Here is a 20614-nt window from a genome sequence, read left to right on the forward strand (position 1 = left end):
ATTATCTTCTGTATAATCTTGTTTTTCAAGACCGTCTGCGCCTGTGCTGTTTGGTGGTCAATGACTAACTAGGATAAAACACTGAGGACAGTGCTTGCAGAGACACTGTCAGATAACTCTGCTAAATGCTTTGACTAGCACATGCTAGAGTAGCATAAATCTAATGTTTCAAGACGCTGTTGGTTATTCCACACCTCTGGAAGTTAAGCAACGTGGACAGATTTCTTTTTACAGGCTGCATTTGAATTTTATGGTAACAGCCAGTTCCCTCCATACTTACCGCCTGAATCGACAGATGCCATAGCCAGGCCAGAGTTTCCTTCCCCATTTGACTGCTCTTTGCTTAGCTGTTGATAAAAAAAAATGACTGCTCTTAACTGTTTAGTTCCTTCACACAGTTGTCCAGGAGAACTGCCTGGCATACATACAGCACACAACCCAAAGCAAAGTTAAATATTTTGAAAATCATTTTTTTCTCTCCTTATCCTAACAACTCCAGGAAACTCTCTGCTACAGTATGAAGCCCTGTCCCATGCCACCAGCACCATTTTACGCAGGATGCAGGGCACTGTGTGGCAAGGATGACAGGGGAGGGGTGCAACAGCAGAGAAGTTAGATTTGCAGTCTTGAAAGGGGAAACATGAAAATCAACCTGCAGAGAGGGCTGTTAGAGCTTGATGAAGAAAAGAGGACTTTCCTAACCCTCACTGGGGGATGTAGCTAAACGTTAAGCCCAACAACCCAGCTTTTAACTTGCAGTTGGTGAAAGCGTTGGAGAGAAGAGATGCAAGGCATCACTACTCCAACTTTCAAGGGAGCTTGCTACTCTCAAAAACAGGCCTTCGCAAATCCAGTATGCTGTCCCAGCAAGTAATCGCTGCTAACAACTAAAACAGGAGTTGGAGCAGGAGCTGGGAAGCATGCACCTCCTGGGGCTGCACATATGGAACAGATCTCATTCCAGAAATAAGCTACAAGCTCTGTGTGTATTTACAGTTCAGAATGCAGTTCCCCAGAGGCACAAGAGAGAACCAAATAAGACCATCGTCCTTTTCACCCACCCTTGTTCCCTTGTGACAGTACCACAGCTGCTCCCGCATGTAGCACCCCAGGCCTCCTGCTTGAGAGCAGGAGGCATAGCAGCCCCCCAAACATACTCAGTGGGGCTCCTTATTCTGATTTATGCTCCATACTAACACGGTTTTGGAGGAAGATGAGCCACAGTGGGAACTAATGTAAGGAAGACAACTTGGTGAGCAGACATATCATGGTGTCTATACCAGCCCATCTCCTCCCAGAGCACAGAGAGATTTGGATGCCACGAGTCTTTCACCACCACTGGCTTTTGACCTTTATTATGCAACCAGCATCACCTACTGAGGGAGGGAGGTTACACATCCTGCTTTTTACCATCCGCTTTTACCCCCTTTCTTTTTCTTCTGCTGTTGTTTCTTCTTGGTGGCTGGGGCACCAGCAGGTTTCTGGTGCCTGGGAGGGATGACGTTACTTGCAGCCGATACAGCTGCAGCACTGCCGGGCCGAGGGGAGGTAGGTGGGCTGCTGGCAGTCCTGCTGGCATCCCTACAGGGAGGACAAGAGAAAAATACACCACGTGGGTTCACAAACACCTGCAAGATATGGCACTGTAGCAACAGCTGGGCAGGAAGCTGAGAGCAAAAGATATTGTAGCTTAGCTATCATATAAAATAGCATTACAACACCACCATGGATGTGAGAGCACTCAAGCAAGGAGATCTTGCTCATCTTAAATGAGCTTCAGTGTACACAGAAGGGTTGATGGATGATGGGAACTTCTCTCGAAGGACAGGCAATCACCTTCTCATCAGACAGCAGAAATCCCAACAACAAAAGCAAGGCTTTCAACTTCTGAATAGACAGTTGACACTCATGCAAATGCAAGAAAACCCTTTTAGGGCCCCCAGACATGCAGTTGCAGACCAACATCCTTTTTTCTCCTTAATGACAAAGGCACCTTTGTGCCAGCTCTCTTTGCAAACACCGCTCAAACTAACGGTACCACAAAAGGCTTTTCATGCTTCCATTTTGAGAGAGCTGTATAAAGAAGAGCTGTATCATCCACAACTATCAGTTCCCTATGTTGCTATTATTTTAAACGTACTTCCTTCTCCCAGATGCTAGTAAGTCACCAGCTTGCTGTGAGGACTCATACATAAAGGAAAACTCTGATTCCAGCTCAAATCAAGATCAGGTTAGAGGAATGTACAGTATTTTCCCAAACAATGGCTAATGGTTCTCCAGTAACCAAAAGACAAAAGCAAATAGGTTGAGAGGGGGCATGCAAAATTCATCTAGTCTTCAAAGCTAAGAAAAGCACATTAAAAGACTTCCGGGATTTTATTTGCACCTTGGCACCTTCAAGCACGCCTATCATATCATTTTGGTTCTCAGTTAATTATAGGGAACTTCTGGAAGAGCACCTGGTAGAAGGTTCAAGTGACAAAGCGCAGCTTCAGTTGTGCTACCCAGGGCTGGTGAGGTGACAGAGCCACAGGAAAGCACAAAGCCACACTTCCGAGCCACCCAGGAGTCATTCCCCAAACCAAACCCAGCATTGGGTACTTACAGTTCAGAGGAACCAGCTGTGGTTGAACCCTGAGTTCCTTTGCCAACCTGATCCTTCTTCTTCCCCTTCTTCCGTCCACGATAGTAGGAACGTTCTCGCATTGGAAGCCACCGCTCAGGGTCAGGAGTTACCTTGGGGTCGTAGTTCTTGGGCAGCTTTCCTGCAGAATAGCCAGTGCCAGGAAGTGAGATGGGGGTCAACACGCTAGAGAGGCATCAACAAGGGACACACAGGGGTTGTCTGCAGAGAGGAAGTACACAGACCCCAGCAACCCACAACACATTACATTGCAAATGTCCTGCCAGGGAGCTGCTCTCGCTTCTGTGGAGAGATGCCCCGCACAGGATGAGCGATCAGTCACGAACACCTCAGTTCACTAGTCCCAGCAAAGGGCTCCAGCTCCCAGGGAGCTCAGGGTTAGCTACCAGAAGAAACAATCTGGCCAGCTCTTGGGATCTGTACCTTATCAACATCTAGGAAGTACAACTTACCTTTCTTCTTCTTCTTCTTTTTCTTCACCTCCCCTTGTCTGAAAAGCAAGCAGGGAAACAGCCACTGTGACACAGCAGAGAAATCAACCAAAAGCTAGTTCTGGAAGAAGCTAAACCATCCCCATCTCTCTAAAAACTTGGTCTGCTGCTATCCGAGGCTCCCTGCAGTTACACAACAGGCTCCCCTTCCACCAGCACGTCTGCTACACCAATACCCCTGCCACATCAGGTGTGGCTCTCGTGCCATCCCAAAGAATGACTGTGCCAGAGCCAAAGCAGCACGCTACCCTTGCTCTTTCTGCTGGTTGTCTCCAGTGAGTTTGCCAGCTTTCTTCCGAACATAAGTCGCTCCATGGGAGTTCTCCAGGGCATCAACATCTACTTTCAGTGACATGGTGTCCGAGGAAGGCAAATGTTTGCTGAGACTGCAAAGGAAGAGTTCAGGGATGCAAACCGGAACAGGTAACATGCAACTGGCAAGCAGCAACCAGAGATAAACACCCATCTTTGTTCAGGTACCAAAAGAAAACGTCAGCTCGAACAAATTCAGCCTGATGGCAATATACCAGGCAGACCTACAAGGCCAGCCCCAGCTCCCTGCCCAAGCTGGAGTGAGCTGCTTAATTGCCCTCTGCCTCATTTTTCCCTTCTTTGAGGTGGGGGACAAAAGCAGCAACTTACTCTGAAAGCTGTTCTAGATGGCAAAAGCTGTATGGGAACCTGATTTTTGGGTCAGGGAGAGTTTAGCCATATTCTGTTGGGCACAGTCCTGCATTACTACCACAGGTCCAAGACTGCAACAGAAAAGATGGAGAACCTCCTATTTTTGGTTCCTCAGTCTTAAATTACTACATCTCAGAGAGAAGGCCAAAGACAAAACGGTCTTGGAATTTCACAGTAATCACACCAGTTAGAAAATAAAGCAGCTCCAGAAAACTTGCCCTGGATACCCAACTGGAGATGTTCCTTGCCTTTCTTCAGGTGAGAACGAGTCCAAATTCCCCACACAACTGAAATCCAAGGAAGCAATGCCCAAATAAATGCCTTGGCACCAAAAGGATACACTTTAGCTTTTTCAGGGTCCACAAGGGAGTAGGCAGAGATGAGCTGTGCCAGAGTGTGCACATCTTTCGGGTTTTGCCTTTGGAGAAGAAAAAACAGAAGGATCAAGTCATACACTCATCCCAAAGCCTGGTATCACCACCTGTTGCACGCTACCAGAGCACGGCTGCTATCTGTGGGGACAGGTATGCCAGTCTGTGGTCTCCTACAGAGACCATCACCAAACATCACTGATGCAGAGAGAGGAGCAGATATCATCACACTGTCACAAAGCAGGCAATGAAAGACAAAACCCCTTGAAGGTCCAGTTGCGAAGGCAAATTAACAGAACTCCCTCATATCCTACCAAGTGAATTAAAAAAAAAAAGAAAACTTAAGACAGCCATGGTTTATGCAGCACTAGAAAAAAACCACGTGTCCCAGTCACCAAAGTAACCTTCACTGCACGTAAGAGTCCTCCAGGACAAGTCAATCAGGTTTTCAAGTGAACATCAGCTACAGACCGAACGAATGATCCCCTACCTTCACAAACATGGCTTTGCATTGGAACCTCTGCACAAAAGCAACTCTATAAGAGGGCTACTGGTGAACCAGCATTGTCAAAAACAACCTGGCACCAGGCAGCTTGCAGAGGTCTGTGGGCAGACCTCCCTGTTCAGCAACCACACAACTCACTTCCAGAGCTCCTCCAAGTCGCTGATTGCTTCCTTCTTCCTGCCATGCTTCAATTTGAAGTTAGCAGCTTCCCTTATCAGTGACAAATGAACAGGAGACTCTGGCTGAAAGACAGAGCAGCTGTAATTAGGTCTTTAATTTCACAACACGGAGCCCAGCTCTAGCTGGCTTTAATGCCCCAGAGACCTGGCCAGGGAGAACTGAGTTAGCACTGTCATACAGAAAGCAGACCATCTTTGCACTCTAGAACGTGAGGCAAGACTGTATGGGATGAGGCAGCTTGCTCATTGATCCACAGTGCTTTCTAATCAGAGAGGAGGCCTGACTGCTATATTTGGGCACCCATAGCTCCCACTCTCCTAATCTGACAGGAAGAGTAAGGATCTGCTTCTCCTTCTTTGCAACACATCTAAAATAATACAGCAGTGATAAAACAAATGCTTACAAAACAGGAGCTCGTAGCTCTCCAAAACCCCAGCTGGATGAACTGCTGAGGCTGTGCATCAGTGGGAAAAGCTGAGCTTGGACTACCTAGAAAAGACTGCATTACCTCCTCGGGACTGACTTGCCTGGAATTGCTGATACCACTGGATAGCCTGTGTGAAGACCTCGATGGCACTGTCAATGTCTTCTTCATGACTATACATTGTCACCAGCGCAGACACCTGCAAACGTTCAAGAGCAGCTTATAACAGATCCTCACACAAGCTTTCTGTAGACAGAGAGCCAGCATTTAATTCACAAGATTTCCTCAAGACAGAGTCAATGTGAGCTTTTTGATCTGTCCCTAAAAAGCAGCTACGGTGACAGGCAGGATACCCAGGCAAGATGTTCCTACCTGAGTCCCTCCCAAAGAAATGTCACCGACAATCCTTCTCCTACAGTACAAGCTTAGGACTGCATTCACAGAAAGAAATTTCTTGTCTTGACACTTCCTTTGCTTGCAACTGGACACAATTTCACTAGAAACTTTTTTTCTCCCCCCTAGTCTCTACCCCAATAGCCATAAAAAAAAAAATCATTGCTGAAGAAATGAGGTACAGACACCCTAAACACAACTAGAAGTGACCCAGAGCAAGGAGTTTCACTTACCATACCAGGCTTGTGCTGCAGTTCCTCTATGCTCCTCAGAATCATACAGGCTTTGGTGACACTGCCTGTAAGAGAGGGAAGGACATGCCCTTAGTGCCACACTGACACTTCATCCTGGCTGCTGGACAGGGCAAGGGACTAGCCTGTGAACTTCCACTGGTTCCTGCCAAAGGTAAACAATGGGGACAAAGCGATCCCCTTCTTAAAACTATCTCCCTCATTTCCAGGAATGAAGGACACCCCTTCACACAGGGGACCCCCTTCCTGCCCTTGCCACATCCTACGGGGGATCAGGGGCAACCTTTTGCAAAAAAGTTCTGACTTTACGCAGGAATGTTACCATCAAGAAGCCCCAACTCTGCTCCCAAGACACCCCTTGCCTCAAAACAGCTTCAGCCCTATCATTCACAAAGATTGTGGGTAGCTCTGCGAGGGATCTGTGGAGCTTTAACATCCAGGCACTAAGCTATAAGGTCCATCCTGCCATAGCTCTCTCTATAGAATACCTGACTGAAAGCATCTCTGCTCTGCACCTACCACAAGAGTGACTGCAACAGAAATTGCCCTAAAGCCCATTTCCCCCCAAGCCTTAAACCATTATTACGTATTGACAGTTTCGCAAGAAGGGAAGACACTGGATACCTTGAGCAATTTTTAGCTGGGCCATCGTCAGTTTGATCTCAGCTGCGTTGGCAGGGTGCTGCTCTGCAAAGTCCTGGGAATCAGAGGACAGGACAACTCAGCATGTGCACGGGCACCAGGCTGCTGCTCTGGTGAACTGGACCTCACGCTCAGTCCCAGGAAGCTGGCAAGAGCCAAGGAAAGCTTTCCAGTACATGCAGGCTTCAGCATGCAGCAGACGAGGACCCCAAACTGTGCCAGTGGCCCAGTGTCCTGTCAAGATTTCAATCCCAGGCCGCTCATTCCTTCCAAAAGGAGGCTGTTGTAAACTGCTTGTGAGTAGAGCCACAGAGCCCACTGCTTACCCTAGAAGAAGTTTTCTAACAAATATCAGAGGTGCAAGGGAACTATCTCCCTTTAAAAGCAGCATGGCTCATTTGGGTGTAAATGCTTTCCAGAGGCGTTAAACTAAACCATAATAAGCACAGTCAGATATCCCTGGGTATTTAAACGAGACAAAACAAAGGGTAAGAGCACGCAAGAGAACACACAGAACAAGTTTAAAGGGAGCAAGACCGAAGGAGTACTTCTCTTAACTTACCTGCAGAAGCCCTATGGCCTTTGCATGCTGCTTCTCACGACACAGCTGGGCAGCCTGGATGAGCACAGGGAGCAGATGCTCAGGGCTCTGTGACTGCAGGCTTGCTGACAGCTTGCGACACTGATCCGCCTGAGGAGGGGGAAGAGAATATACTTTGCTCAACCTCTGCAAGCACCTAATTTAGGACTAACCTACCAGTTGTATCTTAGATCAGCTGCTAGCAATGGCTTCCCTGAAATAGGTACAGAGAGCCAAGAACAAAACCTCTTCGTAGCAGTTCAGATGCATCTAAGAACCCCACAAACCCATTCCGTCTCATCCTAGTCATCTCCACGTTGTACTCCCTACAGCAACGCTCAAGTCACCACACAACAGGCTCTTCTATTTTTTAGGGATTTTTCCCCACCTATGTGCCTAAGCCAAGTGGTTGTATCTTCTACTGGCTGCACATCCATTTATGCCTAGTCAAACTCCTGTGGATGGTGCTACGTCTGTAGTCAACTACTTCAGATCAGTTTCTCCTACCTGGTTAGTGTACATCGCCAGCAAAGCTTTGTTGAATTCAATCGCCTGGAGCTGTTTCTTGGAGAGTTTATGCTCAACACCTTCCGCATTGGTCAGCTTGACCTTTTTCTTTGAGTCAAAAACGTTTTGGTCCTGGGGAAAAAAGAAAAAAAAAATCACACAGCATGATTTCAATACATTCCTTCAACAAGAGAAGTTCTCTGTGTCTGTGATTTAACTACTGTTTAGGGAAAAAGTCTTCCCTGATTATCCCCCTCTCTTCACAGAAACAGACAACTTGAGTAGCCACAAGGAAGGGCCACGCTGAAAGGAGCACGGTAATTCTATACCTTGTTAATTGTGATGATGTTATTTGCAATGACAGCAAGTAGTCCTACATCTGTTGGCCTGCAGATAAAAAAGGAGAAAACACATTGCTATTAAACAGTGGTCTCTCTACAGATGGAAGAATGAATACTAGTTTTAGAAAAGCTCCTACTTCAACTTGATTATTTGATTGTAGAGCTGTAGGGCATCCTCTGTACGACCCTGCAGTTGCATGATATACGCCATCTGACCGTGAATAATGGCCAGTTCAGCCTCGGTGTCTTCCTCAGTCACATCCTGAAGGAAAATCGAGGGGGAAAAAAAAGCTGCAATCTGAAGTCTCTTTCCCTTGTTTCAGCATTCTGCAGGCAAATGTTTGAGCTGTCTTGAGTAGCATTAGCAACAAAGAACCCCAGCCACTACACGTGAAGCCACAGCACAAATACAAGCACATCTGGGTTGAACCAAGAGAAAAGAAAGCTCCACCTGCTACTCTAAGTCTGAAGATACCCTTAGTTTATGCACTGAATTTACCCCCTGCTTGAACCAACCAGTGACTGCAAGTCACCTAAGCTTCCCATCACCCAGTCAGCGTGTTCACCCATAGCACGGATAGGTCACGGGGAGGTTCCAGACAACCTGTAACCATCCCGCCTGGACCAGCACGTGCAACCGTGCAAGAAGCACAGCAGCAACTTGTGGTGTTACACTTCTGCAACAACCACGATTGCTGCTGCTCCAGCCTCACCAGCTGGTACCAGCAGCGGTGGCATGTCTTGCTGGGTAATACCACGTTAGCAGCTTTGCCTGTCATATGGCTATTTTTTTTAATTATTTTTTAACATTTTATGACCACACCCTCATTCATGCTGGTGAAAAGTAAACACTTTCCAGAACAACACCAACAACTTACAGTGTCTTCTGAGAGTGACTGGCGACACAGCTCTAGAAGCAAAAACAAATGGAAGAACAGAATTTAGAACGCTTAGGGGAAAAAACAGCCTAGAAGCATGTGGGAGTACATACTGTTTTCATGTATCCCTTGCAGATACTGATCCTGAAACTTCTGCATCACTAGAAAAGCTTTCAGTACAAGTATCACTCACTTCTTAACTTTCTCATGTATCTCACCAAAACACAGAATCATACAGCTTGGGTTGGAAGGGACCTTAAAGACTATCCACTTCCAACACCCCACCCCCCCGCCATGGGCAGGGATGCCACCCACTAGATCAGGTTGCCCAGGGCCTCGTCCAACTTGGCCTTGAACACCTCCAGGGATAGGGCATCCACAACCTCTCTGGGCAACCTGTTCCAGTGCCTCACCACCCTCTGAGTGAAGAATTTCCTCCGAACATCTAATCTAAGTCTCCCCTCTTTTAAGTACTGAGAAGCTGCAATGAGGTCTCCCCAGAGCCTTCTCTCTTTCAGGCTGAACATCCCCAGCTCTCTTGGCCCTTCTTCATAGGAGAGGTGCTCCAGCCCTCTGATCAACTTTGTGGCCCTCCTCTGGACCTTCTCTAACAGCCCCACATCCTTCTTGTGTTGGGGGCTCCAGACCTGGATGCAGTACTCCAAGTGGGGCCTCACAAGGGCAGAGCAGAGGGGGACAATCCCCTCCCTCCACCTGCTGGCCACTTCTCTGCTGATGCAGCCCAGGTTGCAGCTGGCCTTCTGGGCTGCAAGCACGCACTGCTGGCTCATGTTGAGCTTTTCATCCACCAGAACCCCCAAGTCCTTCTCTGCAGGGCTGCTCTCAACGAGTTCTTCTCCCAGTCTGTGCTCATGTCTGGGATTGCCCCGGCCCATGTGCAGCACCCTGCACTTGGACTGGTTGAACCTCTTGTGGCTCACGTGGGCCCACTTCTCCAGCCTGTCCAGGTCCCTCTGGATGGCATCCCTTCCTTCTGGTGTATCAGCTGCACCACCCAGCTTGGTGTCATCTGCAAACTTGCTGAGGGTGCACTCGATCCCACTGTCTATGTCACTGATGAAGATATTAAACAGCACTGGTCCCAGGGCAGACCCCTGAGGGACAGCACTCGTCACTAGCCTCCACCCGGACAAGAGCCACTGACCACCACTCTCTGGGTTAGGCCTTCAAGCCAGTTCCTTATCCACTGAACGGTCCAGCCTTCAAACCAATCACTTGTCTTCCTCTCCAAAGGACTATCATAAACAGCACTTGGATTCACTAACCCCCCAAAATTACACATGCTCAAAACAGCTGTAAGGGGGAGCTGCTATTCTATCATCAAAATCAGGATAGAACTGACATTCATGTGCAAGAGCAAACAGATTGGAAAGACATTTTTTTTCCTCAGTGTTATATATATATACACACATACAAACTCACACATATGCATACAGACTAATAAAACCAGGAGTCAGAATAGACTAAACATTTTCAAGAAGAAATCACATTCACATGTGCTTCCCACTTCAAAAAAAAACTGCTGAAAAGGGATTCCACCCCAATCAGGGGGCTGGAAAAGAGCCAGGAGATGCTACACGCAGCGTGGCTCTGGAAAAGAGCTGCAGAGGAACGCTTCTGCAAAAACACCACTTCTGCCCAGAACCATCTGGACACCTACAAAAAATTCTGCTCTTGGTCAGTTTTTAAGTTGACGGTCCAAACCTCTTTCTCTCTGTTTAAGTGTGTCGAGAGAGCAAGTAACTACTTCTATCACACGCAGCTTCTCACACCTCACCGTGATTTTACCTTCTGCTTTCCGTAGTTTCTTCATGGCTTCGTTCAGCTTTCCTTGCCCGATCAACGCGCATGCGCTGTTATAACACAGCTCGTAAGTAGTTTCTCGAAGGCCCAGATCCTCCTAGCATGGCAAACAATCACAGCATAAACAGTAACTATCTATACAGATTCGACAGGCTGCAGACAAGCTATAGTCTTCACGTACATTCCTTGCAAAATAAGTTTTCTACAGAAACCTATACTTTAGAGGCAATTTTCAAAGGGTATACAACTGGCAAATTTTAAGTCACAGTGCAAAGGATCTTCCTTCATACTGCACAGTGAAGTCAGACACAATCAACGAGGCGGCAACTGAACTCCAGCCTGGACCTGGGGACTGCTTATGCTGCTGGAAGAGGATGAGTAAGAACCACTACCCTAGAGAACTAGGAAGAGGATCCGCAGCACTGAACAGAAAATTGAGCGTGCCATGCACATCTCCAAAACAAAGACTTCTGAAAAACAAGAACATCACTATCTGCACTACTCGTTAACAAAAATATTCCCAATCATGACAGGGTGGTCTAGGCAGTTAGCTTTACCCTGGACAAGAGCATAATGAGACAGAGGAAAATGTTAGTCGTCACAGGTGCTCTGCCTAATGCAGGCTCAGGGAAACGCACCCACTCTACCATGTCATCTACTAACAAGGTTCTTAGAAATCACAGATGAAGCCTAACTTGTTAGCCCGATGAACAATAACTGCATTTATTCCTCTAGAGGAGGAAACACTAGATGATCTTGAATACACACAGAAGTCATTAAGAGACAGAAATGCATTTCCATCCTTTAGAGATCTAAGACTCCAGATCCTTTATTCCCTGGCTGCCACTCTTACACGCATACAAGCACACACTTACTGGCATCACTCTCTCCCATGTGCTTTGTGCTGCCACAACAGCAGAGAGGTTGGTTTTTCTCTCTTCCTCATACTCATCCTGGGAGTTGCGTATGAGATCCCGGTATGCAACCAGACAGTCATCGTAACGCTCCAACCTGTACAGCTGAGAACAGGAGGGGGTTAGCCTTCAGAACAGCATTTCCCTGCCTTTTTTTATGCCAATAACTGCAGCCTCCTTTCTCCCTCCTCATGGATCAGCAGCAGCACAGCATCATACATTTTAGGCTGAGCATTACTAACATTTGCATCTACCTGTATGGGCAAATTCTATTTGCTAGGACTCAAGCAATAAGAGCAGATATACATAAAGGCTGCAGAGTTGTAACTCCTGAAGGAGCTTCTTTAGAAGCAGCATTTTATAAGCTTTTGTTCTCAGACAGCCTTTTTCCAGATTAATCAATCTCTCTACAAGAAAAGTTAAATGAACAGCCTTTCATGCAACTGAGAGAAGACAGCCAAAAACTGTCTTCACAAAACTGTTCTGATCAGCCTGGGAGAAACAGCTCTTCTGCTTCACCTCTAACGCCTGAGACATCAGGTCCCACAAACCATTCCTGGACAACTATCTGATGGCGAAGATTAAGAGGGCTTAACCACAAAAAAAAATTGATCAGTCGACCTCCACCCTTCATCCCCTCAGCTTCTAAAACCATATCAGGCCAGACCCAGGAAGGGAGAGGGAGTCACGAATGTAGTGCTTTGGCTCAGTGGCAGTCAGAAAATTAGTCTGTCTTCTACAGACAGCTGAGGCTTCGCGCAAACTGGAACAGCTGGAAACTGTACCCCTCCATACCTTTAAGACAGAGAAGATAATTCTGTCTCCATAGTTGCCCCACGTTAGAGAGCCAAGGCATCCATACGAAACTGCCACCAGGAAGAAAAGCTTGTACTTACCACTTGTCCATAGAGCTCCTTCAGTTTGTCCGTCTGCTGACTGGCACTCTGAATGGTCTTGAGAGCATTTTCAATACGATTCAACCTGTATTCACAGTAGGCCTTCTCGAAGGCAATAACATCACTGCAATGACAAGACAAAGGCTGATAGCAGACACGGAGTCTTCATTCAACAGCATTCACCCACCTGAACACGCTTGCAGCCCTAATTGGGCACTGTTCCCAAATAGCCAAGCACCAGAGGTGAGCGCATGATCCCAGATTACTGAATAATTCATCTGTCAAGTGCTGTAACTATCTTTAACCTACTTCGTATCCACCAGAGAAGAAATACCAAGACTTCATCTTAAAGATGAGCCTCCTTTTTTTCTGGTGTCTCCTGACACGTCATTTCAAATCAGATGTTTACACAGTCAGCAATTCCCCAGACCTCCTACTGGTGATGTGAATCAAGTTTAAAGGCAAAACAACAGCAAGCTTCATTATGCGACTCCTTCCCTAGGAGAAGGCATATCACTACAGCAGAAGATTGTCACTGCAAACTGTCAGAGACACATAATCAACTCCCACAGAGAGAGAAAGGAAGTGGTATAAAGCACAGCTCCTCCTAGCTGTTAGATATTAAGCTAACAGTAACCTATTTTGAAATATCAGCACAGTGCAATTGCAGCAAAAGTGTTTGCTGATGTCAGCATAAAATCGGCTTCAAAGCCAAGCTCACAGCAGCAGGGAAACATTATCAAGCAAGCAGAGCCTTGAGTGCTCTGCTCCAGCTATCCCCTGAGCTACCACTTAAGCCAAAAGAAAATTAATCAGCAATTCCCTCAGTTCATCACTAGTGCCACAAATGCAGTGACTGACATTTGTGACCAGCCATTTCTCTCCCTATTTAAAATAATCTCAGCCCAGCTGAGTATTAGGGGAGTCTGAAAAAAAAAACAAAAAAACACAAATGGCATTAAGAATTAAAACAAATGAGTGGGACGAGTGAAAAAATGAGTAAAGGACAAGACAACTTCAGGACAGAACAAGAACCACCACCTTCCCCGCTATGCAGGACAGAGAGACACACTGTACTGCCAAGCTGAAGAGAAAACTTGAAGCCAGTTACATTCAGAGAAATTTCTCCTGTCCCCATCACATACTAAAAAACAAGCTACAAACTTAAATTAAACCCCTTTCATCCCAGGAAAGGAGGAGTTTGTGAGTAAGGTAATAATATTTATTATCTTATATAAACATGGAAGAGCTTCATTGCTCTGATACTAAAAGGCACTTCTCTGGGAAGTTCCTTAACAATAGCATCTGAAATACAAAAGTGTTGCTGCCAGGCACTTCTCGGGTAGCAATTTTTATCTTAGTCATTGCACTAAGAGCATCTTTATTAGGAAGAGAATTAAATCTACTTAGTGACTTAAAAGGGAATACAGAAGTTTGACTTGTTCTAAAACGCAAGTTGTCTTCAAGGTCCTGATTTTTGAGAACGCACACAAAGCATTTGCACCACCTCAAAAGCTGAATGCTATCAGCCTGGCAAAGAAAAGGACCCTGCGGAACAGTATGATGAGAAAGCCATGCAAAGCTAACAGCTTGCTCCCACTGGCAAGGGCTTCTCCTGCCTCTCTTCACTCCCATGAAATACGTCTTCTTCCCTTGTCCCAGCTATGGAGCTCACCCATGTCAACAAGGATAATTTGTCTCTTTTCTAGTTTTCAGCTACCTCCACGACCAATCTCTTCAACAGAAAAAGCAAGCCATTAGGCTGTCTCAAACCGATCAAGACCATCTCTCACACCCATAGGAAATCAGTGTCTCACTGAGAACCCCAATTCCAATGGCTCTGAGCACCTCCTGCTCTTGATTTTGCTGTCAATCACTCCTTCCAGCTGAAGCAACTTCTCAGGGACTTAAGAGTTTCATGTTTTGTAGGCCACAGCAAGACACAACTCACCTGGACAATACTTTACTGTGGGTATTGATTACGCTGAGGGCTTCCTTAAAACTCCCATTCTGGATAAGACACACCACTTTACAATGAAGTGCAGTCACATCGTCTTTGCTAATCTGCAGTACTGGAAAATAAAACAGTTTAAACATGATGATTTCACTCGTTATCAGACACATTAGTGCTTTATAAGAGACATACATTGTTAAAGTTGGAAAAAAAATCTTTAAAGAAAACAGTCACATCATTTTAAAAGGGTCCTGGCAGGGCTTGCCTTTGTTCAGGCCATGAACGAAACCCTGATAATGTAAAAGAATCTGGTATAAACACTGAACTTACTGGAAATGACCGCTCTGCTAATATGCCTGGAACAGAGCTGCACCGAAGGAGCTGCGTGCACCTGAACAAACCTTTCATTAGCACTTCACTTCCAGACAGAAAACACGGTGCCAAAACCTGTCTCAGTGCCACATAAAGCACACGCAGGAAGAAAAGCGCCTGACGTAGAAGAACAGCACGACTCTAGACAAGCACACGTCTTACATGCTAACACTTCCTGCCAGAAAAAAAGACACAGAGAAAGACCGAGGAGAAATTCTGACGATTTTATTACGTGACCCCAAATCTCAGACCTACCAGGGCAGGACACGGGACCCTCAGCCCCCCCTCCCGGCTCCTCACCCCCTCCTAGCCCAACAAAACTCCCTGAGGAGCCCCACCGGGCACCGGCCGCGCGCCTGAGGGCGCCATGGCGGCGGCACTCACTTTTATTAACGGACTTGAGGGCGCGGGCGAAGTCGCCGTTCTGCCCGCAGCGGTTCACCTCGCCCCACAGCGCTGCCGCCGCCGCCGCCGCCGCGGTAGCCGCCTTGGCCGCCGCCGCCATCTTGTCAGCGGGAGCCCTCCGCCCTGCCCTCGGAAGAGGAAGGGCCGTGAGGCCGCCCCGCCACGTCCCGGGGGCGGCACCGGGGCCCCGCCGCGCTCCGCCCCGCAGCCGCGGGCAGGGCCGGGCCTCGGCCGCCTCGCTGAGGGATCTGGGGGCGGTCGGTCCCCGTTGCGGGGTGGGGGGTTACGGCTTACGGTTCCCCTCCCTTCCTCCGTCTGCCAACGTCTTCCAGGTGCCAGGAGCGCGGGGGCTGGCTCCAAATTTCATAAAGAATGTGTTTGAACAAAAATATACATAAATACCAGCCCTGTCTTGGTATAATAGCCACACACGCCAACCAGACCCTTAGAAAATGGTATTGCCCATAATCTGAGGTAAATGAAGCAAGCACACTGAAGGACTGACTTGAATAACCTTGTGACATCTCTTCCCAATAGGAACAACAATTATATTAAATAAACAAAATAATACTTTAAACAAAGTACTCTTTTATTAGAGTATTTTTGATTAAACGTACAGAACTGGGATTGCTATTTAAAATTTTTATTGTTCAAAATTCTCTTCTATAGGATGGCAATGTTGTCTCAATGCCTATTACACGGAAAGTTCATACCTCCCAAGTGTCTAGCTCAAACCAGAGCCACGCTGCGCGTGCTCGGTGTGCAAGGTAAAGAATGTAACACTGTAATACAATTAACATACAAAATGCATAGCCGATGCATACACGCACAATTCAGTGTCCTGGTGTTTCAGAGTAGCATCAAATTGAGAAGTAGGCTAGCAGCACAGGAGTTGGGGAGCAAGGGATGGGGACCAACTACCACAGTTCCGGACCACAAAAAAAAAAAAAAAAGAGCTGGTAACAGATTCAGATTTGTACGAGTCTTCATTGTTCTTCCTTCACAAGGGTAAAGAGTGCAAATATAACCATTGGTTTAGAAAATCTTCTGAAGAATCCATCATCTTGGGGCTAGGGGTGCAGACATCTCACTGAAAACTATCATGAAATGAGTAGCTCTACAGCTCTTAGGCATCTGTGAATGATCGCAGTTTGGTGAAGCACTTATTTAGAACTGAAATGCTACCTTCTGGCTTCTGCACTATGGTCTTGACAACCATTTGTTCCTCTACCAGTGTGGATAACGTTGAGTTCTTATTTTACGCACAGGAGGACATTAATGAAGCAGCACTTGTAGGTAACTACACCTCCACTGCCCCTACCTGCTGGTATAAGTTCCATAAGCACATCACGTAAGTAGCTACTATTACTGTCTGACTTCAAATATTCAAGCTTTGTGTTTCATTTACATCTGTGCACAAACATTACAGCTAAGGCCTGATATTGTGCCTTTTCATACCACTCCACTGTTAAGTAAGATCTTAGCAATCACCACCTTTTAATTATGCACAGTACATTTTTTAAATTAAACACCTCTTTTAAAGAAGTGAATAAAAATGTAGTTTAGAGGTTTATCACTGTATGTGGTACAGCCAAACCTGCTTAACTGGCCCTCATCAGCTATCTCACAATGGAATGTCTAATGACAGATTTCTTTAAATGAAAAATACAGACAATTGAGAGGTATGCAGAAATGACGGAAATATTTGAAGCTACATGTGTAAACTTACAGAACACAAGTCTACAGTTACAGACAACACATTAAATCTTATTAACCCATAGTGCATAAGAACTTAAAAACAGTCAGTGAAATCAGTTCAGCCAGTGACTTCCAAAAAAGTCATGGCTCAACTGCATTGTGCAAAGGAAAAAAAAGGGTGGAGGGAATCATTCTTAGGCAAGATCATTCTTAGGCAAGTTTAACATAGTTTTAATCTACATTTGAAAAGCTTTATTCTATTTATGTATAAAATAAATTAAAAAGGGGAATGAGGAAAAAGTTTCGTACATGCTTCAAATTAACTCAGACCAGTAGTTCCGTAAGTGAACATTTTACCCTCTTTGTGGTAAAAAGTTGACATAAAAGCTCAAAACCATACAATACTTATAAATACAGTTCAAAAAAAGATTTTAAAAATGGAATTTAAACGTCGTTTTTCCCTTCCCCTACAACGCAATTTGGTTTTGTATGTCATAGCATCAACACGTTTACAGAGAATTTGAATGTCACATCCACACAAAAATTGATAAAGAAGCAGGTAAAGTGCTAACAGTGCTTAAATTCAGGATTTTTCCCAAAGAACTCTACCTGCTTCTCAGCCTTTTCCTTAACTGAAGGCTATCAACATTCATCACCCAGTTTTAGGTATGGGCAGAAGAAAAATCTGCTATTGGTACTCCCCCACCCTTGCCTCTGGTAAAATATAACTACAATCTTTATAACTGGTAATTGACAATGGTGGTGTAAAATTGCTTATGTCAGTTCAGCTTGTATATAATCACCATTTAAAAAAAGTTATTTTGAAGCACTGTATTAATGCTAAACAACAAAAAGCCTTGAAATTTTCTTTGAAATCTTGTTTTTAACATTCTTGTTCCAGCTTTAAAGCTTTACATACACACTGAGCAGAACAAGAATGAAAATTTTAAACAAACAGAGCACCTAAAAATATACCAAAGGTAAAAATGAAATCAACCATCTCTTCACTTCATAAAAACCTAGAAACCCATTAGGAAAACAGTAGTACACTCAGAATGAACAAGGAGAAAAAAAGGAGTATCTAGAATACTCGAGAGGCTTGCTACACTACTTCTCTTATTGCCCATTCTCTCATTTGTATGCATGGCCACTGAACGACAAGATGTCTGTGATAGTTCTTTATCTTCCTTTCACCACTGCTGCCAGCTGAAGTCGTCATTGCTGCCAAAGACCAAGAAAAATCCTAGGATCGTAGCAAAGATGACTGTATTCCCCGTAAGAACAAGTGCACACGCGCCCCAGTAAATCTGCAAACAAGGGGAATTTAGTTAGATACATCCTGAACTGAACAAGACAAAAAGCAATCTCTCAATGTCATGTTATAGACAAAGTTCAGCAACAGATACACGATAAAAGAAGACAGTATCTCATTATTTGTTATGCTGGGAAGGCTGGTTAGGCTTACCCAAAAAGGCTTTGCCTAATAATAGTCAGCCAAGCAGTACTGAAGTTTTTCTAGTCTAAGTTCTAAGTGCTGGCTAGCAGGCACAGATGTTTTACTTAACATCCAGCAATAGTACAGTAAGGCTACGCAACAGCATCAAACATACGTGCAGACCAGCTACACTTGCCAGCCATAGTTTTTAAACAGACAGCCAAGGATGGAGGCCTTTAAAATGTCAGCAGATAACCAAGTTACAACAACAACAACAAAAAACAGAGCTGAATGTTTTCCAAGGAGACTAAGTGCATTAGTCAAAGGCCGTGAGGCATTCAAACTGACCATCTCAAACGTTCTTGTCTAAAGAGATGTTATGAAAGTACACCCATTTTTTTTTTTTTTGATTTGGTATTCTTTGAAATTGAAATTCACGCAAACAAGGTCATCTTTTACAGGATGTTAGTGGGAAGTCCTACACCAGGAAGGATACAATGATTACTCAGAAGATTAAAAAAAACCAAACAAGATCACATGTCCTTCACAGTGAGTACAAAAATTCACTGTTTATTCATACTTCTTTAACCCAACTATTCTACAAATTACCTTCAAGGTATGCTGTAACTTGTACATTTGATTACTTGCCTGTTAAGTTTTCATGCTATATTCTATCTCATTTTTTCTGTATCACACATAGGATCCTAGGATGTTAGGGTTTATTCCATGACCATGTAAAGCAATTGGAAAACATGACTTTTTGTCATGCTTCCATTGTTGTTTTTTTTTCCCCTGAAAGAATTCCTGTTCTGCTTCCACTGCAAGCATTTTAAGTATGTATTCATAAAAGTCACTTAGTACACAAGAGCTCTACCTTCAGTTTAAACAACAACAAGTTTTCTAGCAAAGAGTATTTTCAGAGATTGAAATAGTACTGACCAGTTCTGCTCTGGCAAACACTATAGGTAGCCCAAATGCTGAGACAACAATGCCTGTTGTAAGAAATATGGCTAGCTCCTTGCAGGCGTTACTTGTAGCATCTGTGTCATCTACTAATCTTCTTGCTATGCAGTACGGTATAGGAGAAAGGATGTAAAAAAACAGAACAAACAGTGGCCAGTACTGGCTGAAAAAGAAAGGAGAAGAAAAGTTAATTTACTTCCTGCTCTTCCTGAAAATCAATATAAGGTACTTTCTGCATCTAATATGGACATTTGGAAAAGACAAGGCAAAAGCCCAGGCAAAGCAAACCCTTTACTTTGGAACAAGATGACATTAATCCAACACAGCACGTTTGTGAGCTGCTTCAGCAGAGACCTCATTACGAGGATGTTTGTAAAGCAAGGCTTCGCTAAGCAAGCCTAAATCCAGCAGAAGATGATCTTAACTCTTAAATTTAACCTGTCAGCTTTACTCAAGAATTGCAGAGCTATCTTTGTGTAGTCCTCACCTCGTTTTGTCTGTGAGCTTTCAGTGCATACAGCATCAGAGTATTGCTCTCAGCTGATATTCAGGAGCCATGGAGCACCAAAACCTTTGATACGTTTTTTGTTTAATGTCAGTGCAATCAACATTACAAAAATTACGCCGTCGTACTTGGCCATGCTTTCCTATGTTGCTCGTGGCTTAATTAGACAAGATTCCTCAGACACATTAAGGGAAAATTTGTTACGTTATCTGAAGGATGACTTTGCCGAGAGCCTCCCTGGTGGATACGACCCAGCCTGGGGAGGTATCGGCACGGGAACCCCGAGGTTAAACACAACCCAAGCGTTACGTTACTTGTACTGGGGGAGGGCGCATCCCAGCATCAGGAACATCAGTCCGACCGCTCCCCCAAAGGACAGGCTGATCAGCGCTGTAAAGAAACAAACCGAAAACAGATAAACGGCTGGATAAACGACACAAAACACCGCCCGTAGGCTTCAAACGGGCACAACCGGACCTCCGGAGCCCGTCAGGGGCGGGGGCGGCGGCTGCGGCGGCGGCGGCGGCGGCGGCGGGGCCAGGCCCCCCCCCCCCGCCCCTCACGCGGGGTTCCCGCGCCGCGGTTGCCATGGCAACGCCCCCCCCCCCGCGCGCGCACCTTTGATGCCGGCCATGGCCCGCGGAGCGCACCGGCGGAGCCCCAGCAGCCGCTTCCGGGAGAGGCAGCGCGCATGCGCAGAGCGCGCCCCGCCCTTTCCCGGAAGTGAAGGCGCCGCGCGTTGCTAGGGCGAGGCTTC

General features: G+C 45.7%; 2 protein-coding genes across 2 annotated transcripts; both read right to left on the minus strand.

The window, feature by feature from the left end:
• Positions 1-1327: 1327 nt before the first annotated feature.
• On the minus strand, positions 1328-15444 carry SRP72 (signal recognition particle 72). The gene is made up of 19 exons (XM_040555165.1): positions 15236-15444; positions 14477-14597; positions 12526-12649; positions 11591-11734; positions 10701-10812; positions 8892-8923; positions 8151-8275; positions 8002-8059; positions 7673-7804; positions 7148-7276; positions 6568-6640; positions 5926-5990; positions 5403-5498; positions 4834-4937; positions 4160-4237; positions 3384-3521; positions 3097-3134; positions 2606-2765; positions 1328-1581 (listed from the first exon to the last, which is right to left on the minus strand). The coding sequence occupies exons 1-19, from the start codon at positions 15354-15356 to the stop codon at positions 1407-1409; spliced, it is 2025 nt and encodes a 674-aa protein (XP_040411099.1). The 5' UTR covers positions 15357-15444; the 3' UTR covers positions 1328-1406.
• A 1497-nt stretch (positions 15445-16941) lies between these two features.
• Positions 16942-20605, minus strand: LEPROTL1 (leptin receptor overlapping transcript like 1). Its single transcript, XM_040555170.1, has 4 exons — positions 20476-20605; positions 20172-20247; positions 19329-19515; positions 16942-18261 (listed from the first exon to the last, which is right to left on the minus strand). The coding sequence occupies exons 1-4, from the start codon at positions 20489-20491 to the stop codon at positions 18145-18147; spliced, it is 396 nt and encodes a 131-aa protein (XP_040411104.1). The 5' UTR covers positions 20492-20605; the 3' UTR covers positions 16942-18144.
• Between the last annotated feature and the right edge of the window lie 9 nt (positions 20606-20614).

Source organism: Cygnus olor, chromosome 4 (assembly GCF_009769625.2).
Source record: "Cygnus olor isolate bCygOlo1 chromosome 4, bCygOlo1.pri.v2, whole genome shotgun sequence".
NCBI lineage: Eukaryota > Metazoa > Chordata > Aves > Anseriformes > Anatidae > Cygnus > Cygnus olor.

Excerpts from the sequence above, each read along its gene's own strand:
- LEPROTL1 (XM_040555170.1), bottom strand. Across the intron at positions 19,516-20,171 it reads TGCGCCCTCCCCCAGTACAA|CCAGTACTGGCCACTGTTTG; the intron begins GTAACGTAACGC and ends TTTCTTTTTCAG. Across the intron at positions 18,262-19,328 it reads TGTTTGCCAGAGCAGAACTG|ATTTACTGGGGCGCGTGTGC; the intron begins GTCAGTACTATT and ends CCTTGTTTGCAG.
- SRP72 (XM_040555165.1), bottom strand. The coding sequence starts at position 15,356 with ATGGCGGCGGCGGCCAAGGCGGCTACCGCGGCGGCGGCGGCGGCGGCA. Across the intron at positions 12,650-14,476 it reads CACAGTAAAGTATTGTCCAG|TGATGTTATTGCCTTCGAGA; the intron begins GTGAGTTGTGTC and ends TTGTCATTGCAG. Across the intron at positions 8,060-8,150 it reads AATCAAATAATCAAGTTGAA|GCCAACAGATGTAGGACTAC; the intron begins GTAGGAGCTTTT and ends TTTTATCTGCAG.